This window comes from Alligator mississippiensis, chromosome 2, assembly GCF_030867095.1.
Source record: "Alligator mississippiensis isolate rAllMis1 chromosome 2, rAllMis1, whole genome shotgun sequence".
Classification (NCBI taxonomy): Eukaryota; Metazoa; Chordata; order Crocodylia; family Alligatoridae; genus Alligator; species Alligator mississippiensis.
In genome coordinates, this window is record NC_081825.1 from 125,089,982 (window position 1) to 125,103,207 (window position 13,226).

Below are 13,226 nucleotides of genomic sequence, written 5' to 3' on the forward strand. Positions count from 1 at the left end.
TAAATAAAGTGGCAGTGCTTCAGCAGGTGTCCTGTGCAAGATCAGAAGCTGCTCATACGTGCCACATTTTGCATGTACACTGTGCAAGATCTTGTCTGTATCAAAAAGCTCCTTATATACAGTCTAGTGTCTGAAGGTTACTTACTTTCTTTATCATGCTACCATAAGCTTTCCAGAACTTTTAGAAAGGACTAAACAGAAGATCTAGTAAGCTAATGCTCTGGGGTCTTTGGCTTTCATCAGGCATTTCAGTTTCAGGTAGTTAGACATTCTCTACAGAAATTGTGCAAGATCAGTGAAGTTCTCTGAACATGGGATCATGCTTTAATTTAATCTTGTTATATGTGTGCCAACCTTGCAGCCCCAGAAAGTAGCACAAGAAACAAGTGGGAGTTCCCTCTTTTATACAGAAAATCATGGGGGTTAGGGTCACAAACCAACAGGCCAGAGGGAGGGAACACATAAAAGATAAAGAAACTTCTGGCAACGTATTCAACACCTTAATTTCCTCCCCCCTTCTCTTCCCCCGCCCCACACACAATTTATTTAGGTATTCCTAAATAAGCCCCTAGAGTGCTTAAACAATAACCTGCAGTTTTCCCAAGTCGGAGTCCAGCTCCTTCGGTCCACAGTCCTGGCTGACTGAGCCAGTGAGATCTCCAGGTGCACTGTGCAGGACTGACCAGTTCCATGTCCATGCTGCTCTCCTTCGCCTTACTGCAGCCTCAAGATTCCTCGTTTCCTTGCTTTCCATTCCCTTCAGGTTTCTGGGAGTTGCAGTCCAACTTCACAGACATCACAGCTCTGCAGACTGCCCCCTGGTTCCACCTTCTGTTACACACATTACATATAGCAGGCAATCATCAACCCTTCTGGATCACGGTGTATGCATGCAATGTCACCAGGACCTTTGACATGTATGACTAGGCAGTAGTATGAAGAAGTAGAAGCCCAAACCTTCCATCCTTCCTTGAGACCATCAAGACAGAATCCAAAGGCCAGACCAAGTCCAGATGTTCAGTGCCTCAATGGCTGTAGCTGTATATATGCACCACGGAATCGAATCTGGGTGTCCCATGTGGCAGGTTCATTGCATCTGATACACACCAAAAATATATACTGTATACTCTGCCAACCATCCCTTTCTTGGGAAAACTTCTATTTACATTGGGCAGCTCAAGCCCATCTGTCCATAGTATGTAAGTGGTTTACAACTGAAGGTCTATGAAGTGAGTTTGACTTTGCAGGAACTTGTCAGGAAGGTAGCAGGAATGCATTGTGACCACTTTGATATTAGATTGCAGTGAGAAAGGGAAGAAGGAGATTATGGAATAGTGTTCCTTAATAGTGAAGCAAGAGCCAGTTACACTACTAATGTAGAGGACTCTATAGGTATGTAAAAGAGCCAGGTCTTTTTTTAGACACCAAAAGGTATAGCTAAGTATCTTACGAGACAGAATATACCAGTAGATGCCTGTCTGCATCTTAAGACAGTTAAATACTTTAAAATAAGATAAGAACATAGGGCTCAAAGGCATGTGACAGAGACTTTTTTTTCCTACCATTTTTTCCTAATTCTTTCCTTCAGAGTTAAGGGATGCAGAAATGGCTGACTGTGTATTTAATTGTCAGTAAAGTTCACCTGTTTGTTTCGCTTTGCTTTTCCATCTATTATCACTGGCTGTGGCTGCCAAGTAAACAGCCAATATTAAAGAAATTGAGGTAGTTTCTCCTTTTCTGTCTTCTTTTAATTAGAATAAGCTACATTTTTGTGTACTTTTTAATTGAAAGCTGCTTTCATAATGAAAGTATTTTATGTTCCTTTTTGGCTTGGGTCTAAAGTAAATGTTCTAATGAGCCACACACTGAAAGGAAGTTTTTTCTCATTCATCTTAATATGGGAATGTTTTTCCACCCTCCTTCCCCCCTCTTTTGCCAAAAGCATAGCAAACACACACAAAACAGAAGCTACCAAAGGTATTTAGTATTTGCATTTATCACGTGTTTTGTGCCTTAAAAATTGTGCAAGTATCAAGTGTAGAAGGCAAAAGAAAGAGGGAGAGTCAGGCAATGTGTCTGCCTACCACTTCGTAGCAGGCTGTATATGATATATAATCTGTTATATGTAGCAGGTCAACCCAACCCAGACATTTCAGGATATATCCTAACCACCAGATGAAGACAAAAAAAACAAAACAAAAACTTTTCAACAGCCTTCCACTGGTAGCTGAGCAGTACATTTTTGTGCCTCAGCTGAGTAAAGATCAGACTACAAGTTTAGCCACAACAGGTTGGTGTGACTGCAATATAAGAAGATTTTTTTTTAATTTCTGAAAAATTGAAACCACCTGGGCTACTTAATCTTTCATAATTAAATACAATTAAGTATTGCAAATTAAGGAAGTTCATTGCAATGTACTTATTTGGCTTTTCAAATAACTTAATGTAAACTTTTCACATTGTATTTTGGCCTAAGTGATCAGATATCTAATTTATTAATACTGTGTGTTATAAAGGCTTTATTTGATTCAGGGTTTTTGGTTGTAGCCATGTTGGTCTAAGGACATAGGCAGGCAAGGTTATTTGAGTAGATGTGATATCTTTTATTAGACCAACTGAGTAGTTGAAAAAAAGTTATTGGCAAGCTTTCAGGCACAGTCACTCTTCTTCAGGCATAGGGAGTCTCTCCTGTGCTGAGACTCCAAGAAATGAGAGAAGCTAAAAGTGTGGCAGGATGTCAGTGAAAATGTGAATAGGTAGAAATTAGAAAGAGAAAAGGTAAAGCAAAGAGGAAAAGCAAAGTGGGGATGGGGAAAGAGAAGGTGAAGAGAGAAAGGGGAAAAGAAAAAAAAAAGGCTGAAGGGAGGCATTATAGTGATTGAATACAAGGTAGAAAAGAGGCTGTCAGTGAAAAAGAAAATAGATCAGGAAAACGGGACTGAGAGAAGTTCAATGTAAGAGGATGTAGTGAATATATAAACAGGTAAAAAGGAGAAACAAAAGGTGAAGCAGGGGAGAGAGGGGGAAGAAAGCAGGGGAGAAGAAAGGCCAAAGGGAAATATTATAGAGGAAATAATACAGGGTAAGAAAGAGACTCTCAGTGAAGAAGGAAATAGTAAGAAATCAGGGAGACAAAGGGCAGAAAAGTGAGGAAGAGGGGGGAGAAAAGCTGGGGAAAAGAACATGAATGACACATGCCCCCGGAGGCGGGGGGTGTGGGGCACGGCGACCACCCACAGGCAGTGGCGGTGGTCTCGGGGGTATGGCAGCAATGAGGGGGGAGCTCCTAGAGGTGGCCATGGTGGTGTGTGCAGCAGGTGGGAGGTGGTGAGCACCGACCAGCAGTTGGCAACCACCCGCAGATGCTGCTGGCAGTGGCCAACAGCCATCAGTGACCCCCTGCAGATGCCACCGGCGTTGTCGGCAGCCGGGGAGGGGTAAGTGGCAACCGCATGCAGGTGCTGCTGGCAGTGGCGGCGGCGGCATATCACAGGGGGTGGCAAATCACCGCCAATCTCAGGGGTTTGCACATGCACCATCATGCACCCCCTACATGTTGCCGGTGGAAAAGAAGAATATAAGAGGTCAGGTCAGGCAGGTACTTGGTGAACCAGATGGCAGGCAGGTTGTAGTGTGTCATAAAATCAATGTCTATATTGAGTCTGTGATTTTTTTGTATACAGTAGATTTATGAAGTGAAGTTCTAAGGCTTGTCTATGGAAGGCGTTTTGTAAGTTCCTTTTGAGGATTAGAACTGAGAGATCGGAGGGAGTGATTGTCCTGTGAGAAGTGTGCCCCCACAGCTAGTTGGGTATTCTTGTCTTTGATAGATTTTCAGTGTGCATTTATTCTGGTGCACAGTTGTTTGGTTTCTCCAACATATTTGTATTTGATTCATAATCTGTGATAAAATATGACCATTTTGTAGAATTTACATCTAGCAAACACCTTGCCCATATCAACAAATCAGGGCAAAAAGATTTGAAGGATGCAAGAGAATGGTATATAGGCATTCCTTACAAGTAGCTCCTTTTAACTCCTGTGTAGGTATGCAATCTACATGTGCATATTTTCCTTTTATTTATATTTTTGCCATTGTCCAGGGTAGTGAGAATTCTAGATACAACTGATATAAGTGGTTGCTACTCACTGTAATAGATGGTATTGCACATGGTTAACACCAGCCTTGAACTTTGTTGGAAAAGGCTGACATTGTAATTAGGATAGCAGCCTCTTAAATGTGGAGTGGAACATAGGACTGGAAAGGACCTTCTGTACAATCAAGTTCCAACCCCTGCTGAACTATGGCCACATGCAAGCACTACATTTGTATCTGGAGAATCACACTTCTGGTAGAAGCCCTCAGTGTATTAATATTCACACATTTTTTTCCCAAACCAAAAATTACACTTCTGGGAGAAAATTAACCAAATTCCAACTAAGTAGAAATAGCTCCCAGGAGAGTTTCTCCTGGGAGAATGAGCATATGTACACTTATTCCAATAAAAGCAATAGTATTGTCCTTCAGCATCCGAGCATGCATTATTCTGCAGCCTCCTCACCCCCACACACTCCAGGGAGACAGTTTGTGGCTTGAGCTGGACTTCACTGCTCTTGCCAAGAATGGAGCACATCCCTCCCACTGACTGTCTTAGGACAAGGAAAGCTCTGCCCCTTTCACCCATTGCTTCACTCCAGAGCTCCAGGGAAACACAGGGTGCTGAGGCAAATGTGTTCCTTGCACATGACCCAGACCCAGTACTTAGACTCAGATCGCCATGTCCCCAGACCTAGATCCTTAGGCTCCCAGACTCAAACCCCCATGTCCCAAGGCCGAGACTGAGAAATTGACACACCTGCAATTGACAAGAGAGGAGACGTGCTTTGAGTCTCATCTCTGAAAGCCTTACTGCAGAGAGGGAGTCAGGATTATAAGCAGGAGTTCCCCAGGGAGGTGTTGTCCTCTAGGGCAGCCAGGCAGTCAGCACTGTCCTGTGCAGTCAGTGGCCCTTAGCACTCTCCAACATGCTGGGAAGCCTGCAGAGTATGCTAAGGTACATGCAGAAAGGCTCCCTGGCTGTGCACCATCAGCAGTGCAGGCTGTCTGCATGGCACCCACCCAGCCCCTCTAATGTTTGTACAGTGCTGTTCTGGAAGCTTTTTCTACCATGAGAACAAAACCATGGGGCTTCTATTGCTGCATTTGAATGCTTGTACATTGCCTATGTCTTACAGTCCAGTTTACAAAATGATCAAAGTTGCTTGTCACCAATATTCCTATTGGAAGGCTCATTTCCAGCTTAAATTTAATAATAGCCATTTTATGCCCATTTGTTATTATACTGATCATGGTCAACTGTTACCTCCTAAGTCAGGGGGGACAGTTGCCCTCTCCCCCCCTCCCCCCTCCCCCACTGCCAGTCAGGAACCAGGGGGACATTCCCCCTGCAGCCAGCCAGCCATGCTGATCCAGAAGCAGTGTTCCCTCTAAGCTGGCTCTAAGAGAGAATGCTCCCCGGAAGTGCCAGCAGCATGCCTGGAAGGGCCAAGAACGCACCTGGAAGGGCCAGGAACGTGCCCAGAAGTGCCAGTGCTACTTCTCCTGGTGCCCCCACTCCCCAGTCAGTGCTGTCAGGGTGGGTACCAGCGCTCCCACCTGCCCTCCCTGCCCACTGCCTAAACGGGGAACACTATTGTGAGGGGGTGCACCAGAACTCTCACAGGTTGCGCATGCACCCCCGTGCAGTCCCTACGCATCACCACTGATGGTGTCTTTTAGCTTAAATAGTTCTCCCTTTCTGGTGGGCAGTACCTGACTTAAGTATGGAGTATAGGCCAGTTCAGTCAAATCCCTTCTCAGTTTTGTTTTACTGATCTATATAGGCCATGCTCATTGGGTGCAGACAGAAGTGACATTTTTCTCATGATCTGTCCCCTGAAATTGCTCTACAGCCATGACCTAACACACATGCATGGCTGCAGAGCACTTTTAAAATGGCTGATTGTGCAAATAATTAACCCTCATCAAATCGGGTATTAAAGCTCTCTGCATTAGAGCATCTTAGGGAACTTTTGTTGCCTTGAGGGTTAAAGTTTCATGCAGGGTCAAGTCTGTCAGGCAGGAGGGAATGAGAAGAGAGCAGCACTGAGCTGCAGGCTTGCCCAGCCTGAGCTCTAGAGGGGTGGAACAGAGTCCCCTTGCCTCGTGCCCTCCCCCCGCAACTACCCCAGCTATGATACTGGGAGGAGAAGAAACATTTATTCTTCATATTAGATTCTTTTTCTGTATCTAACACAACTTTCACTTTCAAGATGTAGCTTTCCTTGCAGATCAATTCTTTGTCCTTCCTTATAAGTACTCTGCTTCTTCATAATATCGTTTTTGAGATGATGAGTCATCAAAATACTTGGTGCTTTTTAGTACTTTTCCCAATCTCTTTCATTTTCCTCAGGATGCAAATTCCAAACAGTTTTTGTACCTCTGACTTAAAGAAATTAAAAGCTTTATCTATATTAAAGTCCCTAAAATCTTCAATCCAATTCACTCTAATTTTCATAGATTTTATAGATTTCATAGACATTAGGGCTGGAAGGGACCTTTGGAAGATCATGGAGTCCAGCCCCCTGCCCCAGGGGCAGGAAGTCAGCTGGGGTCATAGGATCCCAGCAAGAAAAACATCCAGGTTTTTCTTGAAGACGTTCCAAGTAGGTGCTTTGAACCACCTCCAGTGGCAGTCGATTCCAAACCTTGGGGGCCCAGACAATAAGGAAAATCTTCCTTATGTCCAGCCTGAAACAGTCTTGCAGGAGTTTATAATCGTTCGACCTTGTCATCCCTTGGGGCGCTCTGGTGAACAAACCCAGATCATGGTGAACACCCCTTATAAACTTATAGGTGGCCATCAGACCGCCTCTGAGACTGCGCTTTTCTAGCCTGAAGAGTCCCATAGCTCTCAGCCTCTTGTCATAAGGTCTGTTTTCCTGACCTCTGATCATGCTTATGGCTCTCCTCTGCACTGTCACAAGCTTCTCCACATCTTTTTTGAATTGTGGAGCCCAAAACTGGATGCAATACTCCAGCTGCGGCCTCACCCAGGCCAAGTACAATGGAAGAATGACGTCCTGGGATTTGCTTGAGACGCATCTATGAATGCAAGCCAGCATTTTGCTTGCTTTACTAGCCACAGCATCACATTAAAGGCTCATGTTCATCTTGTGGTCAGTCCTGACCCCCAAGTCCCTCTCATCTATAGTGCTAGTCAGCGTAGCACTATTGAGCCTATAAACATGCTGCAGGTTTTTCCTCCCAGGGTGGAGAACCTTGCATTTTTTGGTGTTAAACACCATCAGGTCCTCGTCCACCCATTTCCTGAAACTGTCAAGGTCAGCCTGGATTACCCCCTGTCCTAACATGTGGATGCTTTACCCCAAAGTTTGGTATCATAGGCGAACTTGGCCAGTCTGCTTCTGACTCCAATGTCCACATCATTTAATGAAGAGGTTGAACAATATAGGTCCAAGGACAGAGCCTTGTGCGACCCCCTGGTCACAGGGCACCACGACAATTGACTTCTGTCAACCACCACCTTCTGGGTTCGACCACGGAGCCAATTTCCCAGCCAGCGGATGGTGGTGGACCCCTGGCCGCAGTTGGCCTTAATTTCTCAACCTGCTCTTTTGAAACTGACAGTTTAAACTAACTTGCTTGTTTTTGTTTCACCTTCTAAGTGAAACAGAATCAACTTGTGATTTCGGGTTCATGGCTATTTTCCATGACCAGTTCTTCTCCTATTCATTCCTCCTCACTACTTTTCAAAGCCAGGTCTAGCATCACATGTTGTTACTTCTGTGCTATTTGGTGAAATCTGTTGACAATCACATCCATAAATAACTGGGCCCTACAATTATTAGTAGCATTTATCTCTGATCTTCATCTTGGACACAACTCCCAGCAGTTTTTTTTTCTTGGATCATATGATCTTTTGCCTTTTACAAATGCAGCCCAGCAGGTCCATAAATCTCAGCTCTTAACCTAAATCCAATAGAACCTCTTTCACAATACTTCCCCAACTAATTTGGACTGAAAACATTGCTATTCTATCCATGCTATTACTTCTTACTCCTGTATAGTTTGCCAGTCATTTCTGTATAATGCTTCCCTACCATCTTAACACTTATTTCCATCATTCCTGAATAGTGCCTACCAAATGATACCTGCATTCTAGTCATGGTTGCTGTTGTGCTATATAATATCTGGATTCACATTCTGTACTAGTATTCTCTCTCGCTGCCCAACCTACTTGCATTAGTGTAATAGCATCTCATTGTTTCTCTTTAACCTCACTAGATGAGCTTGTGAATGCAGTATATTTTTCATTTTAGCTTTCTTTTGACCCTAGTAAAAATTGTTTTAACAGAGTCACTGGAGGGGAACTGTTTGAAGACATAGTCGCAAGAGAATATTACAGTGAAGCAGATGCCAGGTAAGTCCTTGTTTCCCTGAATATTGAATATTATTAGATTTTAAACCATTGCCATTGATTATACTAGTGTATTTACTTGTGTTTAAACCTATCACAGTGTTTGGCATCAGTTAGAGCAGAACAAATATAACCCTCAGCTACAGTTTCCTCCTGGGTTCAGTTAGGCTTGGAGGAAAGGTCCAGTCTAATGACTTGACTTCAGGACTGGTAAGGGGCAGCCCTTATGTAAATACTAATCCTTGTAAGTTAAGGGTAAAACCCACACAGAGCTGAGGATTTTGCTCTAATTCTCATCTCTTGGTGCACCCCATTGTGTCCTCAAAAACCACGTAAATCAGTTTTCCCATCTGCTGAATGGAAATACTACCTCATACGGAAATTGTGAGGTTCTTTGTTAGCTGTTTGCTAATGCAGTATGTACTAAATAATACTGCTGTTCTGATTCCAAAATCTTTCCCTTCCTAAAAAAAAATATTTAAAATATTATATTGCTTTTCATTAGCAAACTGTAGTAACTAGTCTCTCTATCTGTGCAAAGTTGGGATCTTTACCTATTCATTGTAAATGCTTATTGGAATAAAAAGAAGTCGAAGCTTACCGTTGTTTTACTGGGGTATAGGCATATAGGTCCTGTTACCCACTTCAGAACACTTTGACCGTCATGATGTTACACATCTGCAAACAATTCTAGTCTGTAGCTTTCCTGAATGCCCTTCTTAACATTTGTCCCATTGCTAAAAGTTGTGGGGAAATTTATTTTAAAATAAATCTGACATGATATTTTTCATCTATTTATTCCTAATACACATGGTACATAGGTGCCATATTGTAATACAATATTTAGTCAGTCTTTTGTAGTGGGAAGACTATTTTATTATTATTATTAAGAACTTAGGAATTTCATGTAAAACAAATGTGAGAAGTTTTTTAAATAACAGCACAACACTCCTTTCATTTAAATTGCATTTAGCAGACGGCAGGAAAATATTACGGGTATCCCAAGTGTATATAACGAATGGTATAATGGGAAAATGGTGAGCAACGAGAATTTAAGCTGAATATTAAAAAGCTTCCTGATATTTTAATTGATTAGATTGAGAAATAAGTTCCCAAGGGAAACGGTGGAAACCTTATTCATTAGAGCATTTAAAACTATGCTGGACATAACATGCTGCAGGAGAGAAATCTGGATTAACAACTATGGGGGGCTGAAAATATAATTGAACAATTTTTACATATCTAATTCTATGGAGACAGTTACAGGTTGTATTGTTGATGCCAAAGACCAGTGATTATATTTAAAAATATTATTAAAAAAAAATAACATGATGTTTCTGTTAAAAGCTATTACATGATGGGAAGGGTTTCATATTCATATGAAATATATACTGTATAAATAAAGTGAAATATATCTAAATGTATCATGCATGTATATATACACACATATATATATCTATATCTGTGTGTGCATGTGTGTGTGAGTATGTGTGGATGTGGGTGTATATATAGTTTGTAATTGTTTATGTGTCCCTTTAGAAATGGTTGATGGCCTTTTATAAATGCATATTCTATAATATAAAATAGTTCTTGTTCCTGAAAACCCTTCTTCACACAAGCGGTGGGAGTCAGTGAGTTAGGGACTATTCACATGTGAAAGTGTTTTCAGAATTGGGCTCTACTTACTGATTTTTATGACCATCCTTTTTGAATTTCATGGCTAAAATCTTCCAGATGAGCAATATCAAGTACATGAATGTCTAAGTCCAAGACTTCTGATTCAATGTCAAGGAAAAACCGAAGCCCTTCTCGTTAACTGGAACAGTGGTCAGAGTTCAGCTGGCACTGTACATTGGTTAAAAAAAAAAGTTAAACATGGGCACGTAAAAACAGGCTACTAATTTTACATTTTAAGCACCAGAATAAAAGTAAAAATTTTTGTCTCCGGTTTTTAATTCTCCTTTCTGTTTCACATGTGACACCAACCCAGGCTATTGTTTGACATTGCTATTTTAAATGAAGGTTTATAGCTCCTGATTGAATAATTTAAATTTATTTTCCCATTGATACTGTATATAAGAAACCATTAAATTCAAAATGGCTCAAATTTGCTTATTCTTAATTTTTGTTTTTACTCGTTACTTTTACTTTTCATCCCTACCAGTCTGTTTCTGACCCTCATCTTGTTTCAGAACTTGTGTTAATTCTGGACTTCCAATGATAACATGTATAGTTTTGTAAAACTATAACACTTCTCAAAAAGTAGTCAAAATCTACTAAATATTATCCTGCCCACTCATTTTTTTTTACTATTGATTTTGGTTAATATTTGACATATGTTTTAAAGATCCCCATAGCGCTCAATGAAGACCTAACACAAGCTGTTCTGTCCGGTGACATCATACATTATATGTTAAGTGTCTTTTTTTGTTTTTCTTTTTTTCTTTTTTTTTTAAGTTTGTGTTGGAGCTGGAGATATCTTTATATTCAGCATTGTTTTGTTCCATTTCAATGTACAATTAAAATTTGTCAGGAAATGTAAAACTGGTTTTGTTCCTTATAATTTTTTTAAGTTTTGATTTATTTTGTATTTAATGTGATTATGTGCCTTTAAAATGTTCTCCCTTCCATTCTGCCCTTGTATCTTTGCAGTCATTGTATACAGCAGATTCTAGAAAGTGTTAATCATTGTCATCTAAATGGCATAGTTCACAGAGACCTGAAGGTCAGTATCTGGTGCCCATAAATTGGATAAGAATTTTATTTTTTTCTGGGTAAGGGCCGAGGGTGGGATGGCTGAGATGTTCCCTTGCCTATCCGCCTCACCCTCAGAACGACTAAGCGAAGAAATAATGCATGATGCGTCTTTCCAGTCTGCCAGTCTGCAGGCCTAACATACATCATGGCAAAAGGGGAAAGAGTTGCAAAAAGACTGTATCCTTCAAATGTGTTGGGTTTATCCCACACTAAAACATGTATGACATCCTGCTAACAGATTTCATTCAACATTCATTTCCGTACCTGCAGGTACACTTTCGCTGTAATGTATGTCAGCTTGTAGATTTAAACACCACTTCTGTTCTGAGACCGTGGGTTGCAGTAGCAGAACAACTGGTCACACATTGCTGCATTAGAGTCTGACAAACCCTCAGGCAGGAGATAATAATTACCAGCTAAATTAAACCATGAGAAGTTAATAATTTATCTAAAATACATTACTTTACAATGATTTTACTGCTGTGATTGCTAAAGCAGCAGACAACTCTCAATAAGGCAGGAAAACAAACAAACGCTGTTAAATATTGAGCATAATCTTGTAAGATGATTTTATCGGAACATTTGTCAGTATCCATATTCCATTGTATTTTTAAATGTTCTGATCCTCGCAGTAGCGGCATCTCTTGACCGGGCCTTCTGCATGGAATCAAGCGGAGTCTGTGTTGACCGCTACCCTCCCTTTGCAGAGCAAAGCAGGTTAAAATAAGGCAAAACCTTCACATAATAGAATCCTGCTGCTTCTGAGATAGTAGCTGCTCGATGCAAGTGATGTGTGTACATTTCTGGAGGTTGTATATTGTGTACATCCTCAGTTGTTTGCTAGTTTTGCATTTTAACCCAGTCTCTCTGAGGGTATACAGACAGTGAGTGTAAGCTTGGAACTAACACACGCCCCCTGGTGTTTGCATGCAGTCATTGCATTCAGCAGATCCTGGAGGCTGTGCTACACTGCCATCAGATGGGCGTAGTCCATCGGGACCTGAAGGTGAGTAATGCTGCTGGAGTAGATACCACACAGCTCCTAATTACTGTTCAGCTGCAGTTGTGCATGTAAAGGCAGAAGGAGCAGATTAGACTTGACCAAAACACCTTACTTTGCCAAAGAATCCACCTTCATTTAATGGATCATCACTATTTTTGCTAGAATTTCAATTAAAGACATAAAATAGCCAACTTTAAGCACTGTAGGTGCTTTCCTTTTCCTCATTCAGCAGCATAAAGATCACATCTCTTATAAAAGGAGCAAATCTCTGAAATCCTCTGAAGGAAGCCTGCTAAGCAGTCATCATGGTTTATACAATCATCTATCTGTTGATCCTTATAGATATACGCACACAAGGTATGATGATTTACAATGCATCTCCAAAGCCTGAAGACAGACAAGCGAGCTGTCTGTTACAAGGTCCTCCAAGAGCTCTTACTGTTTTTCTGTCATCCCTTGATCACCATGTTGATATTTATAATTTTCACGGCATTCAGCCTTATGCCATCTCTCAATCTGTTAGCTTCAGAGTGACCCGTGGGGTGGTACAGGCACCAGGGCATGTGGTTCGCAAACTAGAGGTTGTCAGTTCAAGGCTGTAGCAGAAGCACTTAGCATGGCCCTGTCATATTCTAAAAAGGCTGCAAATGCTGCTAAATACCTTCTCACAAAGGAAAGGAAAAGTTTCAGAAAAGGGAAAAGCTATTTTTCAAGTGTTTGGTGTCTGCATTGTTATACAAACAGTATTCCAGTCTACCATCCCAGAGCTGCCTGGAGGGATCATGCAATTTACAGGACTATGAATATCAAGCCATTTGAGAGAGACCTGCCAATGAAGCCTGCAAAAAAACAAACAAGCCATATGTCCTAATAGTAAAATATCACCCTCCTTGTGACTGCTTTTTCCAAGACCTGTTTTACACTTTCCATTCAGGTGGTTGAACCATGTAATACCTTTGTTTTAACCTGAAATATCTACCATTGTC

At 41.4% G+C, this 13,226-nt stretch overlaps 1 protein-coding gene across 14 annotated transcripts in view; it reads left to right on the forward strand.

Moving 5' to 3' along the window:
* CAMK2D (calcium/calmodulin dependent protein kinase II delta) overlaps window positions 1-13,226 on the forward strand; it is a 264,222-nt gene that overhangs the window by 176,164 nt on the left and 74,832 nt on the right. For 8 of the 14 annotated variants that reach the window (XM_019495050.2, XM_019495041.2, XM_014600774.3 and 5 more), the window contains exons 5-6: window positions 8,418-8,483; window positions 11,133-11,205. In XM_019495050.2, coding sequence (XP_019350595.1) covers window positions 8,418-8,483; window positions 11,133-11,205 — 139 coding nt within the window. Of the gene's footprint in view, window positions 1-8,417; window positions 8,484-11,132; window positions 11,206-12,170; window positions 12,244-13,226 lie in introns of all 14 variants that reach the window. The other 6 variants (XM_059722099.1, XM_059722100.1, XM_019495063.2 and 3 more) reach the window with 1 other exon arrangement.